Raw genomic sequence first — 26,232 nt, 5'->3', positions numbered from 1 at the left:
AAAGAGCCCTGCTGACTTTAGTTCTACTAACCTCACAGAAATATATATTTATACTTTTACGTTTTCAGCATAGGTACATGAACTTGTGCAAACAGCATTCAGTGGCTTATCTGCTAGAACAACTAGTGGGAAAAGCACAGCTACCTTCATACATGACAGATGTATTACCTGTTTTCTTGTTAAAACTCAATTTTCACATTTCTTTCAATGTTTTCTAATCTCCACAGATTCAAAGTTTCCTTGTTTTCTCAATATGTGTGCGTTCTGGCCAAATATTGCTTTAAGGAAATATGACCATGCACATTTGTCATAAACATGAAACTAAGTGATACTAATAGGAAACATTTTACTTATTGGTCCCACAGCCACAGTGAAGTCCTCTAGTTTCAGTTTTAATGATTCAGCAGTAACTCATCAGGAAAAATTACCAAACTAATCTGACATACCAAGAACATACATAAATTACATTTGAGTTGGACTCTATTTTTTTCTACTTCAGTTAACTTTGAGGAACTTACAAAACCAGTTTAATCTTGTGATTTTTCCAGCTTTGACTAGAAAATGTTTAGTATGCTGTCTAAATAAATGTCAAAGAAGAAAATGTCAAATTAAACCTAGTCTGCCAACAGAAGCTTTTTCATCAATCACATTTTACTTACGTGGAATTTTGTTCAGTTCATTCATGAACTTCTCTTTTAGCTTCGAAAATGCATCTTCTTTTCCTCCTCCTCCTCCTCCCGGACTGGCTGGCTCGGTGACATTACTTGGAGGGGCTGCTGCTACTGTGGTTGCTGGCGGTGCTGCCAGGGCCTCGTGATGACTTTCACTCACCATTTTAACTCCTGGGTAAGCTGTTGGAAGAAAAAAAGAACAAAAAACCAAAAGGTAATATAATTGAAATGTATCTCTCATCAAGAAATGAATGAATAGGCAGAATATCAGTTGGTTCTCCTGCTTACTGGGTAAATATTACTTCATTTCTGCACAGTTTCAGGTTCTTCATAAAATATTTATTAGACAAGAGAGAAAAGTATTTTGCAGGGTTAATTTCAGCCAGAATAATTTTATTGCTTAGAGCACTTTTCCAATGGTTTGCATTTTGGAAGTGCTAAATTTGAAACCTCAAAATTTGTGTAAAAATCTTGTGCAGATTTACATTTTCTCTTAAGCTTGAAAGTATAAGCAAATTGGGTAATAAATGCCCCTATGTGCAAATTTCAATGTATTTACATAATTATTTTTCTGTGAGAATTTCAGAGGTGGGGATCATGGACAGTTTCTACATATGAAATAAAAAAGGTGATAAGGACATAATAAAAACATTTTGTGATCTCCTGTCAAAGTAATAACCTATTGTTTCCTATTTAAAACTGTGTATTAAATAGAAATTGATTTGCATGCATTTTTATCTTCTCTAAGTGAAGACAATTTTCCTTCCACTTATTTTGTGTGACACTTGCTACTGACAACATTCTCTTAAATTATTCAGATGTCTTACTGTATTCATGAAAATTCAACATCTGTAGGGAGTCTAAATGCAGCCATTTTGAAATATCCATGAGGCTGTCACAAGCATAATCCCACATCAGCATATTTTTAATTTCATGTTGTTTAATGGGCATTTTGGATAACCTTTGAGTGTATATTACTGTGTTGGGTGTGCAAGGCCAGGTGTTAAGACTGGGCTGGCTACCGGCTGGCATCAGTGGGAAGCTGCCAGAAGCCTCTCCCATGTCCCTCAGAGCCAGTTCCAGACAGCCCCTGGATGGACTCGCTGCTGACCAAGGTCGAGCCATCAGCGATGGTGGCAGCACCTCTGGGATAACTGATTTAAAAAGGGCAAATACTGCTGGACAACTGGGAAAGAGGAGTGAGAATAAGTGAGAGGAGCAGCCGTGCTGGCACTGTGGGCAGGGCAGGAGGAGGGGCAGGAGGTGCCCCAGGCACTGGAGCAGAGATTCCCCTGCAGCCGTTGTGCGGCCCAGGGTGAGGCAGGATGGGACCCTGCAGCCCATGGAGGAACAGAGATCCACCTGCAGCCTGGGGAGGGCCCACACTGGGGCAGCTGGAGGCCTGAAGGGGGCTGTGACCCTGTGGGAAACCTGTGCTGGAGCAGGGGCCTGGCAGGAGCTGTGGCCCCATGGAGAGAGGTGCCCACAGTGAGCAGGTTTGCTGGCAGGAGTGGTGACCCCATGGAGAACCCACTCTGGAGCAGTGTGCTCCTGAAGGACTGCACCCTGAGGGAGGGACCATGCTGGAGCAGCTTGTGAAGAGCTATACCCCATGAGAAGGACTCAAATTAGAGAAGTTCCTGGAGAGAGGGATCCCACACTGGAGCAGAGAAAGTGGGTGAGGAGTCCTCCCCCTGAGGAGGAGGGAGAGCAAAGAGAACTTGTGATAGACTGACTGCAACCACAATTCCCCTTTCCCCTGCACTGCTGAGGAAACCCAGAGTGAAGTTAATCCCTGGAAGAAGGGAGGGGGGAGGGAAGCTGTTTCAGATTTAGTTTCATTTCTCAATATCCTACTTTGCTTTGATTGGTAAATTAAGCCAATTTCCCTAATTCAAATCTGGTTTGACTGTGACAGCAAGGAGTGACTGATGTCTCCCTGTGCTTATCTTGCTCCTCCACTGTCCAGCTGAGGATAGGAGGGATAGAGCAGCTTTGGTGGGAACCTGGCACCCAGTCAGGGTCAGCTACCACAGTCACATAGCAAAGAATTTTGGGCTAGTGGGATGAAGATGAGAAGATATCATAGAAATTCCTGCAACACAGGAAGGCTAGCTGAAATGTTTGTGCAGTTTTTGAAAACATTGTTCTGATTTTCTCCTGCATCATAAATATCACTGATCTGAATAATTTCAGAAAACAGAAGGAGAAAGGGTTTGAAAAATAACAAACATTCATTATTGCTCTGAGTATACAATTGCTCTCAGCTTCAAAAGGCATTTGGCCTTTGAGCTTTTCCTGAGAAATTTAAACATCAACATAGGAATAAAACACAACACATCAAAATTGAAGGAGCATAAGAGCATCTGACTGCATGCAATATGATCAATCACGACCTTTCTTGTCTTACATGATTGTTTTCATGGATGTTGCTAAAAGCGCTCAGATCACTAAATCAACAGGAGATTTGGCTTTTCGTCCTTCAAGTTTAGTTCTACGAGTCTGCAGTCATGAAGACCTGTAGGCACAGGCCTGACTGCAGGCAGAATGAACTTTCTGAAATCATCCTCACCATTCCTATCATTAAACAGGGGTTTGCACACGGGTGTAGTCTGGAATACAAAAACCATTCTCCAATACTCCTGTATGATGAAAAACATTTTAACAAAATAGGGGGTTGGTATTGCTTAATTTAGTGAATATTTTGTAGCAATTTTATTGATGCAGCAGCAAATGAAGTGGTATTCCCTGCCTACCCATCACTTCCATCCTTGCTCTCAAGTCCCTAGCCTAATATAAAATCATGTTGATGTTGACACAGAATATGTATGCAATATATCTCTATAAATATTTCATAAGCATGTGGTCTTAACTATTTCCCTGCAACAACATGGGAGCAGTTCACTATCAAAAGCAGACCAATGTCAATGGAAAGATTCCATTTAATAGTCATAAATTTAGCTCAAGCCCGAGGTATCTGTATTTCCTCAACTGCCTCACAAAACAACAAAAAAAATCAAGTAGTCCATAATTTTGGTAACAAATAAAATGCCAGCTATTCCAAACTAAGAGACTTTTTCCATATGCTCTGATGGATGCCAAACACTATGAAGCATAAGCTGTAAACACTAGTGCTGTTTTATGTTATAGCATTTTGTCAATGAATGTCACTTAAATCAGAAGGAAAGTTGTATATCATAATTAAATCAAAATGAAATTTCTTAATTAGAATATATTGCTTAATTAATTCAGGCCTGGCAGTTGACTATTTTATTTAGCAATGGAAGACACAATTTGCAGTGACGACTTTCAGCTAATTAAAAATTAAGGCAAATGTAATTTATTTGCTTCTAGGTTTTGAACTATATTTTGAAAATATATTCAAAGAACAAATTTGAGGCATTACACTTTGATTTACTTAAAAGGAGGAAAAACCAACAAAACAGACTATTCCTGTGATGTCCGGGAACAATCCTCAGTAGATTCCTAGTGCAGTTAGAAGTCACTACGTCTAATGAGGCATGCACAAATGGTTTGAGACTTGCCACAGAACCTTCGACCTTTACATGCCAATGACACTGTCCTGATATTTCAAAAAGGTGTGAAGGGGCTGAAAAAAGAATCTTGACTCAGAAAAAGCTCTCTGCAAAGAGCATGTGCCCACTTGCTTATAATATCTGATGGCTTTTGTAAGTGTAATGCTGCAGCTTTCCACAATAACAGTATAAGCACCGTGGTAGTATTAGAGACTGCAGAATACAGAATAATTATATTTAAACTGGCCTTTAAAAAAAACGGGGTTACTTGAGTGCTGCAGTGCATTGCTGAAGGTAAAGATCTACAAATCATTAGCAGATTCTCTGCCATTTATGAAATGGAGGTTGCAAGCAAAAAGTCTTGTAAGTTAAAAAATGAAATGTCATCCCTCTCAACTATGATTTTCAGTCCAATGTTCACTGCAACGTTTATAGTGCTATCCATGAAATATTATGTCTCATGTGCAACATCCAGTCATAAATTAGAGTACATTTTTAATTGTACAATATAGGAGTGTGCCTCTTGTTGATGGAGTGACAAAACTTTCCTTTGTCCCCTCAAAAAGGAAAAAAGCCCAGAAGTTTCTCTCCTCGATTAGGTGAAAAAGACACTTCATAGGCTTAGGGGACTTCACCTCAAACTTAAAGATACCTAATTGGACAGAAGTCAAAAGGTCCCGCGTGGGCAATTAACTAGAAAAAGGAGGGATCAAAGAAACTAATCACTTTTGTAGGCTGTTTTACCAGGAGCAAGAAGGTCTGGCACCTAGCTCAGTCTTTCTCTGTTTGTTATTTTGCCTTTTATTAAACCTTTTTCTTTCTAATACTGCAACAGAAGCCATCCTGCTGATGTTTATGCCTCCAAGAGCAGCTAAGCTATCCTGGGTGTGTTATAGGCCTCTGAGAGCTTATTAGACCTGGCTTGAGGAGGTCACTATATCAGCAGAGAAAATTACAATTTAACTTCCAAGCTTCTATAAAATGTAGCACAGACTATATTTCCTGACCACATAAATTCTTTGGCATACCACTGCCCATTCACTGGCCAGTAGTGCCATATAGTCATTATAAGACATGCAAAATGACACAATGGACAAACACGTGGAATACTTTCAAGTAATGCTTATCTCTATTCAGAAGTAGGTACGTGTTGACTGAAAATCCAGTTGAACCCTTGAGGGGACCAGGCTTTTCGAGCTTTACTGTTCCCTATGCAAGAACAACTCTGACAAACATGAATTATCAGCTCAAACTTCTACATAATTTCCTCTGAAAATGGAGCATTTGAGAAATACACATATACACACCGGAGATTTGTAAGAAGCAAGGGATTTTGTTATGGAGGTACGAAGTACTGGCTGACTGCCCTAGTATGTGCTGGTATGGATCCTGATGGAGAGAGTGCCGTTGGAAAGCACCTCTAAAGAAAATTGTAAAGCAGCAATGTCTCTTAGGAGAAGAGTAAAGAGGCATAAAACTTCATGCATGGATGAATTGAACAGAGCATTGAACAGATTCTGGAAATCACAGTTGAAAGAATGTGCTCAAAGGGCAACAGCCTGCAAACACTCTGGCATATGCAAAGATGTGGACAACTTGGGAAGACTAATCTCAGGAAAAATTTTAAACTTTTTTAAAAAAACTGAATAGTCAGAAAATTATGAGATGGGATGTCCACATTGATTAACACAGAAGGGGGATTTTCTGGAATGAGCAAAACTCAAGAACAATGTATCACCTTCTGGAAAATCATGGGAAGAATTATGATAGCCTTACAAAAAAAAAAAAAAAAGAAAGAAAATAATAACATGCCAAAAGGCAGGAAAGTTAATTGGTGTGTTTCTATGTGGTTAAATTACAGTGGGTGTACCACAGCAGTTGCTTAATACATAATCTTATAGGTGTAAAATCAGCAACATTCCTTCTACATGGTGGATTTCAGACAATTTATATTTGCTCATTTCTCCTCTTATCTGCTGAATCCAAGCTGCATGCAGTGAGACAGTAAACAGGTCAGGCATCCCACGCTGACCAAATAATTACCTCCCAATGAGAAATTTTCTGGAAAGTGTCCTTTTACTTTACTGCCTCCTTTTTGCCATACTAAAAATTAAAATTAGTGAAATTATTAAAAACATAGAACTACAGTGTTGTTATGAGTAGTTTAAGTTTTCAGAAGTAACAGTCATCATTCTTTCAATGTGTAATGCTGCAACTGTAGTAGAGCTATTGACTACACTCAAGATGTAAATTGGGATCTATACTGTTAAATGGTATTTCTTGGAAAGCTTATTGTTTCAGCATACAAAACATGTTCAACCCAGCAGACACATCCAATGTAATGGATGTAATGTAACAACAAAACTTCTCCAAGAAAGAAGAAAAATCTCACAGTTGTGTCCCTCGATCATTTTTGTTTACAGCACCTGAGCACTGAAAGAGAAAGCAACTATTAGCTTTTAGTGCCAGTATACCCAGGGTAAGAATGCAGTATTGCCAGAGAAAGGCTTGCACCACATTGAAAATATACCTCATTCCATCAGAGTGTTTTTGATGAAATTAATTAATCAGAAGATGGGATCATTAGCAGAATGTTTAAAGGTACCTACAATAAGGAATCTCTTCTTAGATTTAGGCATTCTGGGATGTTAATAATACATTTTTTGCTCATTCATCTTCCTACTAATGAAATAGGTTATCTTTGTAACTTCAGTAAAGGACAGTTATTTTAAAAGACAAGCTCAGAAAAGAGACTTTCTTGGCCTTTTATAAAGATGAGACTGTAAGTACATTTTCAGAAGAATGGAAGGTCATGGCAAAGATGTATCAAAACAGCCTTTTCATGGCTACCACAAAGGTTTACAACGCAATCCAGATTTAGTACTACTTTAGAGAAGGTACATGAAAGGCCAACAGATCACAGAGAAAAAAAGTTCTGATGAAGAACCTTGGTATGAGAATTCAGGGGTCCTCTCTGTGCTCCTATCAAGGCACAAGAAATGTCCCAGCAATGTTCCCACCTGCCCCAGAGTGATCCCTGCACCTCTTTCAGTGGAAAAGAGAAACTTCTCTTGCTGCCATTTATGAAACATGAACTGATACTTCCCAGATGCCATCTGTACATCAGCTCTTTAACACTGCTTTCCAATGCTTGCTACTAACACCACAGTAATAGCAATTGGCTGAATGAACTGAATAAACAAGATAAAGCACCTAAATCTTCTCCCCTAAGCCAATGGCTATGTTATTGCTCAGTTTTAAGAAATGCCCATGTCTGCATGCCCAGTCCTGCCAAAGGAGCATCACTTGCCCTGGAGCAGGCTGGAGGAGCACAGACAAACAGAACTGTGAGATGGTGAGCCAGGAGTGATGAGGATCCAATACATGCAGGGGGAGACATCTGAGCCAAACTTTAAGCAAGTGTGGGGGAAGAACAGCAGTCACATACCAAGTGAGGCAGAAGTGCTGCAACCCCAAAGCAGCAAAGAGAAGGAGAGCTTGGCAGAAATATTTTACACTTAGCAAAAACTTAAAGTTTTGAGGCTGACAGTTACCTACAGCACATTCCTGGACCAGGAAACAAATCTTTCCATTATTAGATACAAGCTCCATATCAGTCTCCAGAACTCACTTAAAATAAGAACAAATATTTTTAGAAAAACATCTCAAAGACAATCACTTGATGGCCAAATATAATTAATTCTCATGAGAAAGTGAAATATTCTCAGATTTCCAGTCTAATATTCACACTGCAAACCTATTATTTGAATATGAGTTGCATCAAAATAATAGCCAAGTCTCTGTGTACTCTTCTTAGCCTAATTCATTTTTTAAGTATATCTGTTAAATCTAGAAAATATGAAGAAGAAGCATAGAATAGTTCACAGGTCTCTGTTACAATAAAACTATTTTATTTAATTGAAATCATTATAATGGAGCATTTCATGTCTAAGCATGTTTCAAAGCTAACCACATAATATCACAGAAAACAGTTGGTCCAAGGACAGCAAATCACCTGCACATTTTTGGGAGGGATATGGACACTGTGAGCACTGGAGAAAGACAAATTCTTCTGTCCACAGCACAAACTGCAGACTTCCCTTTCAGCTTCCTGTGCACCCATCTATTAAATAGGGCAGAACTGTTTGAAGTATAAGACTTTGAAATATCTTATACTAAAGTCTACGGAAGAGAAACTTTGTCTCAAATTTTCAGGAAGCACCAGAGTCTGATATGCAATCTATGAAAAGCTAATCACTGCATTTTGGAGTACCAAGATATGCAAGATGTATTTTCAGATTTACTCCTTAAGCTGTTGATAAGACCACAATTAATTTAACTGAGAGCAGTGAAGTTGGCACTATTTTCTTTGCAGCTAAAAGCCATAATTTTTTGACTGCACTTCAAACTTCTGCTTCTGCAAAGCAGAAGAGCACATGGAAGCCAAAGAATTCACAGTAACAGAGAAATATCTCTGCTTAGATCATACTGCAAAGTAAGTCAAGAGCGGTAACAAGCAAGTCAAAGTAAGTCAAGACTACATAAATGCCTGACCATGTTTATTTTCCTCTAAGTATATGATATTTCTCAGTCATGTGATTCTTTTGTTATTTAGTGGGAAGGAGAGAGCCCTGTGTCTCTGGATGTTGATGCTATTATAATGTTTCAGCAGCAGTGAGGTTACCTGTCAAAGGCTTCACAGCATGTACAATTTAAACCCTCTCTCTTCATCTACTATAGCAATTTCTGCTTTAAAATGTCTGAGCTCCTTGATAATAGCTAGTTATTAATAGAAATAAGGGAAAGAAAGAAAGAAACTACTGTAATTTCCTCCCACATGATCATTCTGTCATCTTTCACACTTGCATCTCATTTCCTGAAGCTGCAATCTGTGTTTCTACTCCCCTGGTATTTACTTCCAGACTTCCTTTATACAGCAGTGTAAGACAAAAGAATTTATATAAAAATTAGTGTTCAACTGAATTTAAGCATGAAATTCAAATGCAGTCCACAGAGAGTTCTTGCTGTTCCAAAATCATTTTAGAGTAATCTTACAAATAATGAAGCCCTTTACATCAATACATTTTTTGTTGTGTATATTGCACAAAATCAATTTATGTTCCCATATGTGGCTCCTGTCCAATCAATGGCTCCAATAAAGCCTATAAATTAGTGAAGTGCCACAGAGCTTAACTATGACACAGTAAAATTCACAAGGAACAACATAACAGAAATGGTAAAATAATACAGAGAAATGTTAATAATATTCTTGCTTTGGCACAGCCTTAAATTCACTTTTTGCCCTTTGAATTTTCTTTTTTATCAATATTTCTTACATGCCCCAATTTCTGCAATCAGTAACCATGGGGCTAGCAAAATTAACTGGGTACATGTACTAAGGAACCAAACTGAGATAAGCTGAGCTGTGCAGTTCAGGGCTATCTCTCACATTAGTTCAGCCTTGGACTTAGGCTGTGAAGTAACTGGTACCTCAGAATGTGACTCTGACAAGTGACTGTATAAAAATGGCACCTTTTTCCTGAGAAGGATCTGCTCTCTACATATGTTCAGTCATATATGCTGAATTTAATGAGTACCACATTTAACTTCATCATTGAGTGTTTTTTCACCATTACATCCACACTATTATAAAGCTAAGGGAGCCAGGAAAATGCAGTAAGACTGTATTCCTCATCTCCATCATGAATGCAATTTCAAATGGAACTTCAAAGTCCTGTGAGAACTTACTACAGATCACACAGTAAGCTCATGAAATTTGGGCTGCATCACTTGGTGGTAGGTGGGAAAAGACAACAGTTCAGCTAGGTTTTCAGATGCTATGATAAAATTATGCTTATGGCATTTAGAAAAATGTAAATAGCTGGTATTTGGCATTAAAGCATTAGATGTATCACCCTAGTGTAGTAATGGGAAAAATACCATGTGAGTGAATTTTGTAGATCAAACTTTGCAAATTCTGTATGATCAAGATTCAGAATTTTCAGGTACATTCATTCTAGTTTTAAAAAATCTCAGTACGTCATCACACAGATCTCAATCAGACATGTGCAAAGTACCCATGTGAGCACAAAGACATCTTTCTCTAAATACATATCATAGGTATATTCCTCCGAGGTGAGCATTAATTATACACTACTATTATTGCAAGAGAGCAAACAATGACAGTTTGAGTCCAAGACTTTTCTTGTGAACAGATGGGGGAAATACACAATTTTCATAAGTTGTGATGCTGTCAAGATTTTTCAGGGTTTTCTTCAGCCACATCACTGCAGTACTGAAATCGGGAACAATGATGCAAAACCATGAAAAGTAGCTGACTGATTGTGACAGGTTCTGTTAATTGCAGCTACATGAAAATTATTGTTTCTTGAATGTTACCAGTGAAGGAAGGAACATGGGGACACAGGAAGCATCTGCACTTAGATTTGGTTAAGTTAAAATATTCTCTAAAAAAAGTTAGTTGACATTTGTGGTTAATTACTCTACATAGATTTTTTTAAGACAATCTTATCAGCACATGGAAGTAAAATGGCAAAAATTGAAACTAATTGTCCCATAATGACTGACACTTTTTCCTCCTGTTGAGAACACTATGCCATCATCCAATAGCCTTCTGCACACAGCAGGAGGGAAAATTACCAATCAATTACATGACATTTAATTTCCAACTTGAAACATTTTTCTACTGAAAGAAAGAAAGCAAAAAAATCCTAATTTGAGGCTAATAACCATGCATTCCCTACAGTGTTTTGGAAAGACATCTTTTAAAAAGATGCCCTTATGCATATCCAAAATTTTTTAGATAAATGATAACCTTAAAATGAGACAGTTTATAAAGTATTAGTATAAGCACTGATTTCTGGTGTTAGTACAACTATTGCTTATTCTGCAATCATTTCTTCAGATAATCAGTTTTGCAAGGATTCCAACTACAAGAATGTTGCATCCAGCTCATGCATGAGCAATACTAGAGAACAAAACTCCAGAATAAAGATGAGGAAGTAACAAAATGAAATAAAAAATAGAACTACTTTGTTTTTTTGTTGCTATTGAAATGAAGTTAAGGACAAATGGTAATTTAGCGATTTTCATAGGTTTAAAACTTCTAGGGTGTTTTACACATGGAAATGCTTTGTGGTGTGGTCATATTCCCTTCTCTTCTGTAGACTAGAGAAAGCCTGTATGATAAAGCTTTGAATTCCCTTGGACAGATGACAGACTAAGCCTAAGGTTATCTTCAATGAGTGAGTTCTCATCACTTGGGTTTTGCATAGCCAGTGTTGCTACCTCCAAGGGACGAGTCACCACTGTTCAGCTTTTGCAAAAAAGGACTTGCATGCCTGTCTTCTGGCATCACCTCTTAGAAGGTGCTGGAGGCAGTTCAGAGAAGAAGCAAGATTTATGAGTCACTTCTGTTTTTAGCACACCCTGCTGACTAGACAGCTTCTCACTCAGCATGCTGGCTGCTGAGCAACCCATTTTGAGGTACTCGCATCTCCGGATACTGTACAGGAAGCTTGCTCTGAAGCTGTGACACAGTCCAAGGATGGAGGGAGCATGGGTATTCATAAGCACAGCATCAGGAATTCTCTAATCTAACCCACAACCTCAATTTGCTCTGCTTTCATAAATAGGATGACAGAAGCAGTCTGGTGTCTCTGCCTGATGTTATGGCCCTTCTGCGTCATGAGTATTCCTGGAGGTTCTGCACAGGTTTGAAAGAAACTTGGTGGACTCAAGCCAACTGCTATGCCTGGGCTGCATTCTGAAAGCAGCCCTTCTGCATGCCTCTTTCAGATGGCACATCCCAGAGTATCATGCCCTTTTAGACTGAGGGATGGATCTACCCTAGATCTGGACAACAGTCTGCAGCAGCATTCTGACTGAGACAGTGATTGATAGATCATTCTGCCTCATTAGCCACTTACTCCTGCAGGAGGGCAACTAAGGTTAGTGTTATTGCCAAAACAACCTGAGGGAGCTAGAAATCCTACTTAATAGGCAAGGCTGATTTATTGCTACTGCTGGCTTTCCTAATTTTGTTCTGGGCACTTCTGTCTTCTGACCCAGTACAGTGTTCTTTGTTTTAAACCACTGATTCAGTAGATGTCCAGGGGAAAGTGTTGTTCATCAAAAGTGTTTAAGTAGGATAATTCAGTTTTTCAAGTTTGTGGATGGAAACTTGGGCAAATTTTACTTAACCTACAGGTAATTACACTTGGAACACACTGAACAGCTCACTGGTTACAGGATGGTTACAGGAATGTCTTTAATGCAGCCCAGTAGATACTACTATTGCAGTTAAGTCTCTAATAGCTAAACACCTTGGAGCATGTTGTCACACATCCTAAGTTTTCCTGTAGATTTAGCTGATTGAGTTAATTGTCCAACTGAGACATCAGAAGAAGGGTTGAGTGTACACTAAGTGCTATACAGTTAACATTTACACAGAAAGAAAGAATTTCTGAATAAGCAAAGAATTCTACTTTGTATAGACTTATTGATATAATTTAAAAACAACCTGTTATGTTTCAGTTTTTGTTTTCTTGATGGTCATGTTGTTTAATTGAATGCTTCAACTTTTGTTATTTTGTGGTTTCCTTTTTTTCTCCCTTATTTAGTTTACTGTAAACCTCTATATTCAGGTATGGAATTATCACCATTTATTGGTCAACACCCCTTCTATAACCATAATCCATTTAAAACAGAAAACAAAAAAACCTTATTGATCATATTTGCATGGGAAAGTAGGATTATCTGTCATCACGGAATGAAGAAAACTAGTTATGTGTTCAGTTCCTACTTTTTTTACGGTCATCATAGCTAGTGTAAAACTGTAGTATATGGTAGAGATAATTAATGCTATATATGTGTATAAAATATTGTAGAATCTAAGGTATGTCTATGACCACCCTGGCTGGGAGCAGAGTCTTATGTTTATTCAATTAGTTCCCGGACAACGTTGAGATAATATTGAGTCTGTTAACGTATGAAAGAAACCTTCCTGGTCCATGATTGATAGTTGCAGTGGAACGTCTAAATCACTCACAGGGATCTGCACCTGGGAAGATTACATCTACCATACTCAAGAACCAGAACCGGTGCCCACTCTGCTACATATAAATACAAACTCTGTGGAGGTGCTCAGACATCCGTCTGGACCCCTGGACCTACCTTTGTCTACTTTGTCTATTCCTGCACATGTATGGATCCAGTTCTACATGTGAAGAGACACAAAGAAACGTTGCTCATCCCTGCCTCAGGCAGAATAAACTGTATATAAGCTAACTGCTGGAAGCATTTGGGATGCACCACTGGGGAAACGCTGGCACTTTGTCAGTTGGATCTTGGTTCACCCAGCACCGGCACCCGGGGCTGACGCTGTCTTGGCTGTGGTAGTCTTTCAAAATTCTGTTTTTTCTTATCGATCTAATAAATCTTTGTTAAATTTTTACTACAGATTTGGCTGCCGATTTGATAATTTATAACAAAAGTATGCATCTATCTAACTTTTAGCTGAAAAATGTAACTTCTGCTATTATGTGATCTGTGACGTTCTGGGTGTGACAGAGCAGACCTGAAGGTGGGGAGAGTTTCAGCACTAAGGGTACACAGCTTCTGAGGTCATGTGCTATTCACTGTTTGGCTGGTGAACTTGGCCTACAAGGAGGATGATACACAGCAAGAGGTTCATGCCTTTTACTGCTCAAGAGGAGCAGCCAGGATAAACAAGTGATAATTTTAACTTCCTTTAGATCTTCTGGTAGCTGGTTATTTTTTGCCCTCTGCAATTTCTAAATCAAAGTGAATTGCTCTGGAGAAGGAAGAGGGTACTGAGCCAAACAGAAGCATGATGTAGGGAGGCTAGCATGGCCTTTAAGCTTCTTTCAGTACATGTGTTTCTGCTTTGTGACATGGGCATTTCTTCTCCATGAATGCATGTAAACATGGCACTGGACTCAAATGATAATTCCAGCACTACTTGCAAGAGCCTGGTACTCTATAATGAATGCAGAACTAATTATTAAAGAAAATTTTGGCTTCCTCTAAAAAACTTAGAGCTAAGAGCTTTCCAGAGATTATACCAACATTATAAAGCATAAGAACAAAAGAATTCAACATGACTGATGAAATTGTTTGCTTTTTCTTTAGAAGAAAGTAATAAATAAGTCAGCATTTCAAAGTTGTGTGAAGAGAAAACCTATTTCAGAGAAAGCACACGGATGCATTGTTCTGTAGCAGGGGAATTTGATGAGCTCCAAAAATCTCTTTGGAAGAGAAAAGATGTATTATAGTATGTGAAAAGAAGAAATCTTCAGTAACAGGCCGTTATCTAGCTGCTAAGGGCTGGTTCTCAATGAAAACAGAGCAGAAAAGAATGGGTAGTTTAAGCACTGTGAGGTAAAAGCAGAAAATTGGACTTAGAGCACAAGGGACATTCACAATAGAATGAAAGTGGATGCGGTAAAGTGTTAAGAATGTGACAAGAAGAAGATTATCATAAATATGAAGAGACAAAAGTCATGGTTTTGCCTTCACTTCAACAAAGCCCTTGGGAAAAAAAAAAAAGGGAATTAGCTCTGCTGGAATGTACATTAGCAAAGAGAAAAGAAAGATGAAAAGCAGAATACCCTTTCAAGGTCATTTTAAACTAAGCAGCAACTACTAAACCTCTAATTACAAGCCTGGAATTCTTGTTTATTTATTAGCAATTGCTAGCAAAAAAAAGAGATAAAAAGCTTATTTCAACATAGTTTTGAAGTTCATTCTGTTCATATTTTTGCTGCCGAAAAGCAAATAGAATAATTGAAAATTATTTAAACCTAGAAAATAAAAGACAAGTTTGTAAATGAAAAGGTCATTATCTAATTGTTTTACCACACATTAAATAACATATTTTTCTTGTCTTCTGCCCTTTACAAAAAAACTAACAGCTCTAACTTCACAGAACACCTAAATAAATGAAAGCCAAGGCATCTTCTCAGAACTTCGGAACAAGTACAGCTTCCATGCTGTACACACATGCATTCCACTTTTCGTTGAAGAACTAAACAAACCTGGAGGCAAGTTGAGAAGTTTCCACCAAAAGCCCCTTGCTATTAAGATCCCTAATGCAGCAACTGTGTTTCAGCCATTACCAGCTATCACAATAGGAGAGAGAAGCAGCATTTATGGCAAGGAGTGATATTTGTTTTTAATCCACAGGCATAAGCCGGAATTTTCATCACCTTTTCAACCATTTGAAAACAATAATTGTTACCTCTGTTAAATGCCTTCTCTTTCTAAACCAATGTAAACTCTCCAAATGTAAACTGTAGTCACAGCTGCAAAGGGATCTACTGCCAAAATATACTACTGGGAGAGAAGAAAATATAGTGGCAGGTGGCTCTCTCCCAAGTGGAGAGTGCTGTCTCCCTGAAACACTGTTGGCTCTTATAAAAGAAATGCTAAAGAGCAAAGAACTGCAATATCAGCCAGGCTTTGTCAGTGAATGCTATTAATGGGAACAAACTAAAGGTTTTACCTTTAGTAGAAAAAGATGGAAAGGCTCAGGAGGGCTGAAGCACTGGGATGCCTTTTACTGCACACAAGGTGAAAGTAGTCAACATTGTGTAAAGATACTTTTTTAGTCAGGTTGGAACTCAGCAGTATTCTTTACTTCCCTCACTCTTACATTTCTTACTCTTTCTGTTTGCAGATTCCTGGCTAAAGCCCAGTGATTGCTTCACTAGATGTCTGCCTATCCCACATTCCAGTCCCACGAGTTTACTACCAGCAGGGGACAGTTTAAGGAATCAAGCTCAGGCAGGTGATGAAGCCCCTTAGTGCAGCTACACCAAGCAAACTGATGGCACAACACTTCAAGAAATACATATTGCCTGTGACATGGGAGGAGCTCAACACAGCAGCTTTTCCTGCTGATAGAGTGAACTCAATTAAAAGCGGGGATCTACAAGGTGAGAGAGAGCAGCAGAGAACTGCCCTATAGCACAAAGTTCTCCGGTCAGAGCTCACTTCAGAGGGAACTTACCTGCAGCTGTGCCAGGAGAACACTGAAGTTATCATCTGAAACTCTCAAAAGACACTCCTGAAGCCTTTGTATTTCTACCTTTTTATCTAGCATAACAAGAACTTATATGCTCATTATATATTTTACTGGGTCCTTTGCAATGCTCAAATCAAGAACTTTTAGATTTACAGTACAGACACTTATTAGCTCATTTTAGTACTAGCAGTAGTAGGTTCTGAATCTAATCTTTGCCTCGTTACAAAACCACTTGTAAGACACAAAATAAATGGATACTGGAGTGTTAAGTATCTATATTCTGCTTAGGAAAGGCAATGACTGCCTAGCATTTACAGCAGGGATTACAAGCATGACAGTTAGATACATTTATTCCTTCTCTATGCAATTATTTCTAGCTGGCAAATTTGAACTTGGCTTATTTTTGTCGAAGCCTACTCACACTCCTTGTGACAAACCATTCTGGAACAAAATTGGCAAGTGACACCCGCTGTGAAATGAGAATCTGATCAATCACAAAAGTTGTAAATTATGCTGAAATATACTGAATAGCCTAAAAGGCTTTTAGGGCTGCCTTTATACCTTCATACATGGGCAGCCTCAGTGACATGTTGTAGCAGGCCTTCAGTCCGGATATCGTAACTAGCACACTGTGGTGTACTGAAGGAGCATCTACATGCAGGAAAGGTTACGATCACTTTTTATCACCCGATATCTCAGCACAACCTGCATTAACATTGGGTTTTTCTTCTACCTATTAGGCGGTTTTAGCCCCTTCCCCTTGCTCATGGCAGTTTTTCACTCTCCCCTTCTTCTTTCTGGTGTGTGACTCATGCTATCCTAAGAATCACATTTCTCTGCTTCATTAACCAACTTTATTCTATCTTTTTAGATCCCTTCTCTAGAAATTTTTCACTTCTCTATATTCTTCCACTCTATCTGTATCTCTATCCCTGCAGTCACCGTGCAATCGTAATAGATTTAGCTATTCATGCATTTGAAAAATCTCCTCCTACACCTGCATAATTCTCCTGCTATGCAGCAAAACTCTTACTTTTAGCTCCCCTCTCATCACTTCTCCCTTCCTGCCTCTGTTCTATTTATTCAATTTCGCTTATCTAACAGAGGCCATAGTTATGTCAGCAGATCTCTGCAGAGCAGACATGTCAGCACACCTTCTAAGCTATGTTGTTATTCTGATAGAAAGAGTTTTTGCCAGCCTATATTACCCAATTTCAGTAGACAGTGTAACTGCACCAGCAACTGCACCTCCTCTTCAGCACTTGTTCTTCCTACACCCATGGTGCCAATGGGTCAGCAGCTACAGAACAGTCAGGCTGTTCAGCCACGCTTGTCAGACAGTCCTTGATGCAGAGACTTTACTTTTAGAACAAGAACAAACATGAAAACGCAACAAAGAATGGTATTTATGGTGCAGCAAGAATATCTGCTTGAATGCACGTATAGATCCTGATATTCTGTGTGTCTATCTAAATGGGCTAAGGAAGGGGCTCAGTTTGCAGAGTACAACATCAATGCTCAGCACTTCAGTAGAAGCAAATAAATACATGAATTTAGCATAGTTGCAGTGAATAATAACCAATTATTCTCAGGTCTCTTTTCATAAGTCGCAATTGCTTAGGAGTGAGGGAAATTTTAATTTTAAATTGCTCTTGTTAGAACACAAGACTGTAAAAAGATTTGTGTAAGAAAAGACATTACAATAGCAGAGAAGACAATGGGCTGTTTTTAGCAAGCCTGTTCATCTAATAATGTTTTGCAGCCTAATGATGCTGTACAAAACTTAATTGACTATACTTCGAGCCCACCACTTCTAATGGAAGTTAGTACTGAAAAAGTAAAAGGAAAGTGGATCTCGAGAAAGGGAATCAGGGATGATTTTTAACTTCTGTTACTACAAATCTCTGTAAACTCTTTCAGGTTTATATTCCAAAAAGTTTCTTAGATTATGTTCTAGGAATACAAAATAACTTCTCTATGCTGGGACACGAGAAAGAAAGTATTTGAAAGAAATAAACAAAATGTACTGGATGTGACCTTTGGGAAGAGAATTGTAATGTGACCTAAACAGTCTTCTCCCATCCTCTTTGAAGCCACTTTCACAACCCTCATTCTCATTCTCTCATTTCTTTGTTCACTTATAAAACTGTCAGCAGTAAAGGACTGGAAGTAACCTCCCATGACAGATTACTACACAACAAGCTGGTTAAGGATTTCTTGCATGCCTGTTGGAAGCATTTGATTCTAAATACTGCCAGCCAATATATACTACATTGGATGGGTACTAACCTATATTATACTAGATGGAATATAGATTTAATCTAGTATAGTAAATCTCTGTAATTCTGTATAAACAGTACTTGGCCATATTCCAAGATCTACTACATTTCTATTGCATTCTTTATACACAAACCATGAATCATAGTTAGGCCCTGTAAACATGGGAAAGTAATAGTCATCCAACTCATCTTCATTTAATTATACTAAAATGGCTATAATGTTCAAGAAGCAGAGAAGTTAAACAACCCAATTCACTCCTGATGTCAGAATAACTGCTTGTTCCACCCTACAGTAATGCACTGCATGCTGCTTTGAAGTAATTTTAAGTGTCACCATCTAGTGCCTGGTATATTCAAGTCTAGCCACAGTTTCTTGTCTTTTTCTGCCTATTATTCCTTCCTTCAAATGAAATTTTCAGTTTTTATTGCCTGGCGTGGAATTTTTTGTTTGTTTGGTTAATTTTTATTGAGTAAGACAGGGATATAAATCAGAGGAAGAAGCAAGAGTTAATATTTGAAAATAGTGTCTTCATACATTAGCCACTCAATCACAGGTCCTTGTTTTCAATGCCTGAAGACAGTGTTTTCTGAGTACATCTTACAACGCAGATTCTAGCAAATTTGTTATGCTTTCAGTAGACCCAATTGAAATGCTCTGCTGTTTAAAGAGAATTTAAGTAGTTAAAAATGCGATTCTTATTGTATGAAGTAATCATCTTCCTTGTTTTGGGAGCAGCTATGAGAATCATAAAAGTCAAATACATACTTCAGTTAAAATTCAGATTTTGGAACTGAGCAGAGTTCTGGGCAGGCAAACAGTATCTGTCCAATGCAGTGAAGAACAGGTTTTAACCAAGAAAACCCATCTGTGGTGAAAAAAAAGGAAGCAGAATCTATTCTGACATCTTTGTAATGCTGTACAGCTTGTAAACTGCAGAGCAGTGTTTTTTTGGTGCATTCAGTTTCCTAGCACAGAAGAGACACTTTCTGTGACATACTACATAATCACTGAAAGAGCCAACTGGTGAAAATTAATTCCACACGCTGTAAGCATTGGACATAGTTCAAAGATATTACAATCTCACAAATTAAACAAATTCAACTTTTCCCCTTGAAAACAGGAAAGTAACATGTAAGACTTTCAGGTATCAGGAGAGTAAGACTAAAATTGCTTGCAAATTCTACCTTTGAGTATGACATTTTGACATTTCTACTTGTTCATATCAAGATGCTTATGTTTCAGAATTAGAAATAATTTTTACTCAGTAATTTTTGGCTTTATACTAATAGCTCTAAGTAGGCTATTATTTCAGTCATAAACATACAAAAATAGAACAGGTTTCATCACAGAAACTGCAGTTTGTTTGGGGTTTTTTGAGAAGTCAGACAAAATATATGTAATACAAAATACTGCAAAATTTAGTAAGAATAGATTAGCAATGGCCTATAGTATTTAATCAACATTTTTAATTTCGAATTAAGTCATTAATTTCTGAAGACTTTAGATTTGTACATCTGTGAGAGTTGAGAGTAAATAAAAAATTTACAACTTCACAAAAATTCCTAGTGCATTTTCACCTGCTAACAGAGCAAGTATTTCCAGCAGAGGGTATAATATTGTCATGTTTATTGTATATGTATTAATAAAGCACCTCAATGCTAAAATTTATTTATGTCAACACATAATGTTGACAGAACTTAAAAACCATGACAGCACATCAGATTTTCTTTTGGTTTATGTTTCAGTCAATCCTGATATATAGAACACAGATTATTTCAGGACACTTCACATCTTTAGTGATGTGGCATGGAAAAACCAATATGCAATCATATTAAAACTATCACAAGCTACAAATTGTAGGCATCAAAACTGTTATTTTAGCTTATGTTTTGTATTTCCCATCTCCCAAAAATTAAGAAGACTTCTCAAGATTTATGCAAGATAATTTCTCTCTCTAAAGACACATTAATAGTAGCATTTTTATTGTCTACATTCTAGAGGTCTCATATGATTTGATTCCCAAAATATCTTATCAGAAATCTTGATTTCTAATTCATCTTTGAAGTTTGGATGCATTTTTCATAAGTTCTAAAATAAGGAGTTCTGTCTTTTGCAGAGGCAGGTCATGCATATGCATGAAGGCACTGTGACAAAATTCCAAAGCATTTTAAGAAATGTAAATGGAAGGGAAAACATAGTAGCAAATTATGATGCAGCATTTTAGTCTTTTACATATGGGGAATCTTCAAGTATATCAATATAATTATGGGCAGCCTAGTGGCAATGGCAGAAAAAATAGGGTCATGCACTAGTGTACAGACTGGAATCTGCTACAGGTATAGTCTAAAAGTGAAGTACTCATTTCCTGGAGCATAACATCTTATTGGAATGTGTGGATAACCTTAAATGTGCTCTCCAAATTACACTGAAAAACCAGCACAGAGGAAAGAACAAAGCTTCTGAAAACTGCTGTTATTGAGAATGACTGATCCATAGAGTTGTGCAAGTTTACTTCGCTGTTTCCATATTAAAAGAACTCAGTCTGTGTCAGAGGGCAAGGTCCTATGAATGAGCAAATATATATACAATTTCTAGATAAAAAAATCTAGGCTGATTTCAGATGCAAGTTTCCTTCTCCTCTTTACAGGTGATGCAATCTCAGGACAGAATTAGCATCTGCCCACTCCCATTCATACCTCCTACTGCAGAGAAAATTCAGTATTACTGATAACGGGAAGCAGACCAATCTGCAGGGAAAATGCTAATCTAGAAATGCCTATGATGGGAAAGAGAAGGAAGTCCTGAGAGGGGCAAATATCAAGGGATAGAACCATAGGATAAAGAACTTAAAAAGTGCTAGAGATAGTAAAATAGTCATGGAAGAAGGTGGCAGACAGAGAGGTGTGATTGTTGAGTGCAATTCAGGAGAGAGAACAGGAAAGCAAGAGGAGAACAAAGTGAGAGAACATTCTAAGTACAAAAGTTAAAATACAGAAGATGGGGAAATGCAACAAAAGAGTGAGTCACAAGTCCTATGAAAAGTCACATGAAATAAAGTAAAAATTGCAAGGAATGGATAAATAAAAAGTTCACAATGCTGAGGTTCTTTCATGTGGTCTTGGTAATTTAATCACCATGCTTAGAACACATTCTACAGATCCTTCAGTTTGACCAGTGAGAAGTCTTGTTTTGATGCCTCCAGTTGTGTTGCAGATAGGTAAAACCTTAGAGAAGGAAGGCTTTGTAACATCATGTCCCAGGCCTGTTACTCTGGCTAAGCAGAAAAGAACTATGGCAAAGTGACACAGCTGAATGAGAGGAAGAAAAACAAGTTATGTAACCATTGTGTGTTCACACTGTGATGTATGGTGCTTGGTTGAATTATGTTATGATTTAAAACAATGTAGCTGATAATGGGAAAACTGCTTAAAAGGCCTGTGTTTTGCAATAAAGTGGCTCTCTTTTGCACCTGGCTGGGGTGCTTCACTCACTATGGCACAGCATTACTGAATCTGTTGGCTTACACATTTAAATATCACATATTTAAATAGTGAAAGAAAGAGAAAAAGAAACATTTATTTTTCCTTTTTTCCAGAAAGCACCACCCAGGCACCATCCTGCAAGCAGGAGAAGCAGATCAAGCAGGACAGCTCTGAGGGATGGGTAACTTTTCCATGTCCATTCGAGGCCTCTGCTCTGTCACAGTGACTGGGGAATTTTTGCTGGATTCTGCCCATTAGCTGGTATGTTCCCTGGGGACCTACTTCTGGTCTGTGCCCCTTGCCACTAAGTAACCCTGCTTTAATCCACACCTCTAGAAACCAAGAAGATTGGCCTGTTTGGCACAAAGGTTCATTTAAAGCCATCAAATTTTATGAGGCAATTTTAAACAGACTTTCATGCTGTATTTATAAATACAACTTCTTTATGAATTCTCTTTACATAATCTTCATTCATGCTTCACAGCTGGCCATTATCACACAATGTTAGGCAACTTTTCCGAAACCAGCACCCCAGTTTATAACAGCAAATGAAGCACCCATGCTTGTACATTCTGCACAGTGTGTAATGGAGCTGTCTGAAAATTCCTAGATATGGCAAACGAAAGTGAGCTGTCTACCACACACGATGCTGCAATGACCTTCTGTGTTTTCTCCTATATGTCCTCTGTGAGGACCAGAAAATGTTCTGAATATAAATAATTCCACTAGAGAATCCAAAAAATTTTCCAAAACAAAGAAAACAACAATATAACCAGTTCAATGAATAAAACCCTACCCCTATCTCCACTCGTTTTTATTTAAGTAAAAAAAGTGGAAAAAATCTCACCTGTGTCATAAAGTCAAAACCTCATGTTAACCATAGAAAAAATTAGACAACACTTCACCTTCACACAAGAGCAGTAAGAATATTGTACATTTGTATCAAAAATGCTTTTGATTAGGAAAACTTCAATAAAGTAGAGTATCTTGGTAAAAATATATAAAATTATTATTTATGTATGTAGAGAGATGTATTTCTTTGTCAAAATAAATGCATCCTCAATCTCTAAAAGAAAAGGTCCAAACGAAAAAGGTAGGAAATGAAGAGTAAAATCCACAGAATTTTTTTTAGGGTCCATGGTATGTAACTGAAAACAAGAAATTTCATCCCAAAGACTACAAATACAGAATTTTGAAGTTGCCATAAATATCACATAAATAGTAAATTATATGGGCATTTAAATAATTTAATAATGATACAGAAAAAAATTATTTCTCAGTTAATTAGTATATTCTAGACAAATTGCAATCACATAGTAATTACAGCCAGCCTTATGCAAACCTTACTTATTCACAGGCCTTGGAGATCTTAATCCAAGATCAACAAAAGAGGTTGACTGCGCACAGAAAGAGAAACTCAAGACTGAGTTGCTGTTTTGTAAACGCCTCTGAAACAGTACAATCCATGGCATTTGGAAAACAAAACAAAACAAAGCTGATTGAAAGCTATGAAGAAAGTTTTACAGTTGCTATTATTCCAGTAATCAACATGCTAATGCTGAGGTGTACGGTCCAGAGCATGTAATTTAAATTTTAAAAGTAATTAGATCTCAAGGGGTGAAAAAATATTAACAATGAGTACAATATGTTTTAACAAAAATTTACAGGTCTTTTGGACTTGTAATATTGAGAACTGTAAGGAGATAATATGAGTCTTTAAATATCTACTATATAACAGACTTAAGGGAAAAAAAGTCCACACAGAAGTAGTGGAAGACATCTTCTAAAATATTAAATATTATATAAGGATTTTTTACCTAGGTTTCTTATGACAGATACTAGAATAAATTTAACAGAGTAAGTAATTAGACCAGGGAGGGACCTTGGTCAAACTAAAAATTATTCTGGTCTGATGCAGCAAGTGGCTGGGAAATGCTACTTCAAGTCAGGAATGAAGACTACTTGCTGCAATGTCATACAGATTTCATAGAGTGGAATGAAAATTAATCTGGCCCAAAAAGGTAAAATTATGTGAAAGTGGAACTTGTGAAAGAATTGTATGAACAGAGCTTATTCTTTTAATTAAAGAAGCTGTAAAAGGTAACCTAAACAACATTAACATTAATATTAGATTCCATTTGAGTCCATATCCTAATGCATTATGACACCTCCTTCACAGTATTCCTTTTCATTGTTTACTCAAAATGACTAAAGATCCTTTACATCTGAAAAGGTGATAAAAGTGGATAAATTGTGGCCAGTTCCTTAAAATTTTAATCTGCCTCTGTATTAAGGCTACAGAGTGAAGCAGTGTTTCAGACGCCATGAATAAAGAATGCAGGTCCATTTTCGAATATGAGGAAAAGTACAGATTTGCTGCAAAGCTGTTGCTATTCCAGATGTGAACTTTGGATATTTGATGTACAAAAAAAAAAAAGAAAAAAAAAAGAGAATAAGAACAGTAAATAGTGATTCAGTTCTTTAATCCAGTCAGGATTTTTTTGGGAGAAAGGCACCATCTCTTTCTACAAAGCTATCAAGTTCCACAGGATCAGAAGGATTTGGCCTCAGAAATTTTTGCACACACAGAAGCGACCCAGTAAAAGTGACACCACCCCACTTGAGAACATACTGAATTACTTTGTCTGCTTTAATGAGACTTTGATTTATAATTTAATTGTCTCAAAAGAGCACACTGATTTGCTTTACTGTGCAAAATGGCTATTCATTATTACAGGGAATGTTCTCTGCTATTAACCTGGAGAATGCTGGTATCTTATATGTAATCCACTTTGCTCAGTGAATAATTTTTAGCAGGAAATGTGGCACTTATTCCAAATGCAATTTTTTCTGCATATTGCATTGAAGCCATGAATTTATTATTACAAACACAGGAAAAGACATTTTAAGTTAAGTGGTTATTTGCAGGTATCATAAAGCAGTAACATACTTAACACTGATCATGTCTTCATATTGAGAACAAAAATAAAAAGCTGAGTCTCACCTCTGAGATGAAAACAATAATTTCTAACTCACTTGGGTATAACTCACTGCAACAATGAATGGGGATGAGAAAGGGCAATTCTTTTACTGTTTCAAATGACATTCAACATATAAAGTATCTTATATAAAGCATCACCATGGATTTTCACAGAGTCTGGGAAAATACAAACCTCTCTGAATACAATAGAAGAGAAGGTACTCAGCAATTTTGAAAATCAGGTTATTGAAAGGTTTTCCTTACACCAGATTATTTTAGCTTTCTTGCTGCAGAACAAGCTTTCGACAAACGAATTCTGATTTCTCAAGAACTTTAACTTCTCAAGCTTATATTTAATCAAAGAGGTGTACATAATGTTCTGACCATTTTTAATGCTACCAGCTCTGCAAGCTCCTTTTGAGGCTATGTCAGTGAGTGTGTTATTTTAGTCAGTAGATGGCATTAGCTGCCTCAGTGTTAGTTACGCTGTGTGATTTATCAAGAAGTGGGTCAGCTACAGCCTGTGGCTCTGTGTATGTTCCCAGCAGGCTGAGGGGAAAAAAATTTTTGTTTTCTTTTGTTAATTACTCTTGCCATATTTTAGTTGTTTCACTGGATAATATAATTAGACAATAAGGAGCGGATTCAACAGCAGGTACAAATTTTCAGACAACAGTGTAAGAAATAGGTAGGACAGCACAGGCGTTTCTGTTCAGACAGCAAATCCTGCTGTAGGTATTGCTCAGGATTACAGGGGGGTGGCTCTGAGGATAGAAAACTGTTCAAAGCCATGAGGGGAAAGACAGCTGACACAGCTCTAATGCTATTTCAACTCCTCTGCTCCACTAGACTCCTCCCAGCTCCTTCTACTAATGAAGAGAGGAAAATGTTACGCGTCATACAAATTCATCAGCATTATTTCTATTCTGCAGATATTTTTACATCTAGCAGTTCTTAAAAAGGATGTATTTCAGTAATTCTTATGATAAAACTTAGTCTGTAAAAACACACACATGGTATATACACTACATAAAAAATCTTAATCCTGTGTTATCCAAATATCCAATGGGAATGCTCAAATATTCCTCTGAAGTGATTCCAAGCCAAACCCTGCAGTTAAACACCATGCAAGTGTGTTTGTACATGTTTGAGACCACAATCTGAAAGTGCCTAGTGCTGAGCAGGAAGCAATTCTCCTCTTATGTAAAAATAATTC

At 37.5% G+C, this 26,232-nt stretch overlaps 1 protein-coding gene across 3 annotated transcripts in view; it reads right to left on the bottom strand.

Annotated features, from left to right (window-relative positions):
- Positions 1–26,232, bottom strand: part of SYT1 (synaptotagmin 1) — a 334,811-nt gene that overhangs the window by 123,693 nt on the left and 184,886 nt on the right. For all 3 annotated transcript variants that reach the window (XM_064701988.1, XM_064701987.1, XM_064701989.1), the window contains one exon: positions 660–851. In XM_064701988.1, the coding sequence (XP_064558058.1) occupies positions 660–834 (175 nt within the window). In that variant the 5' untranslated portion in view covers positions 835–851. The remainder of the gene's footprint in view (positions 1–659; positions 852–26,232) is intronic.

Source organism: Zonotrichia leucophrys, chromosome 1A (genome assembly GCF_028769735.1).
Source record: "Zonotrichia leucophrys gambelii isolate GWCS_2022_RI chromosome 1A, RI_Zleu_2.0, whole genome shotgun sequence".
Classification (NCBI taxonomy): domain Eukaryota; kingdom Metazoa; phylum Chordata; class Aves; order Passeriformes; family Passerellidae; genus Zonotrichia; species Zonotrichia leucophrys.
The sequence above is the reverse complement of the archived record's forward strand: the minus strand, read 5'-3'. Positions and strand labels throughout refer to the sequence as shown.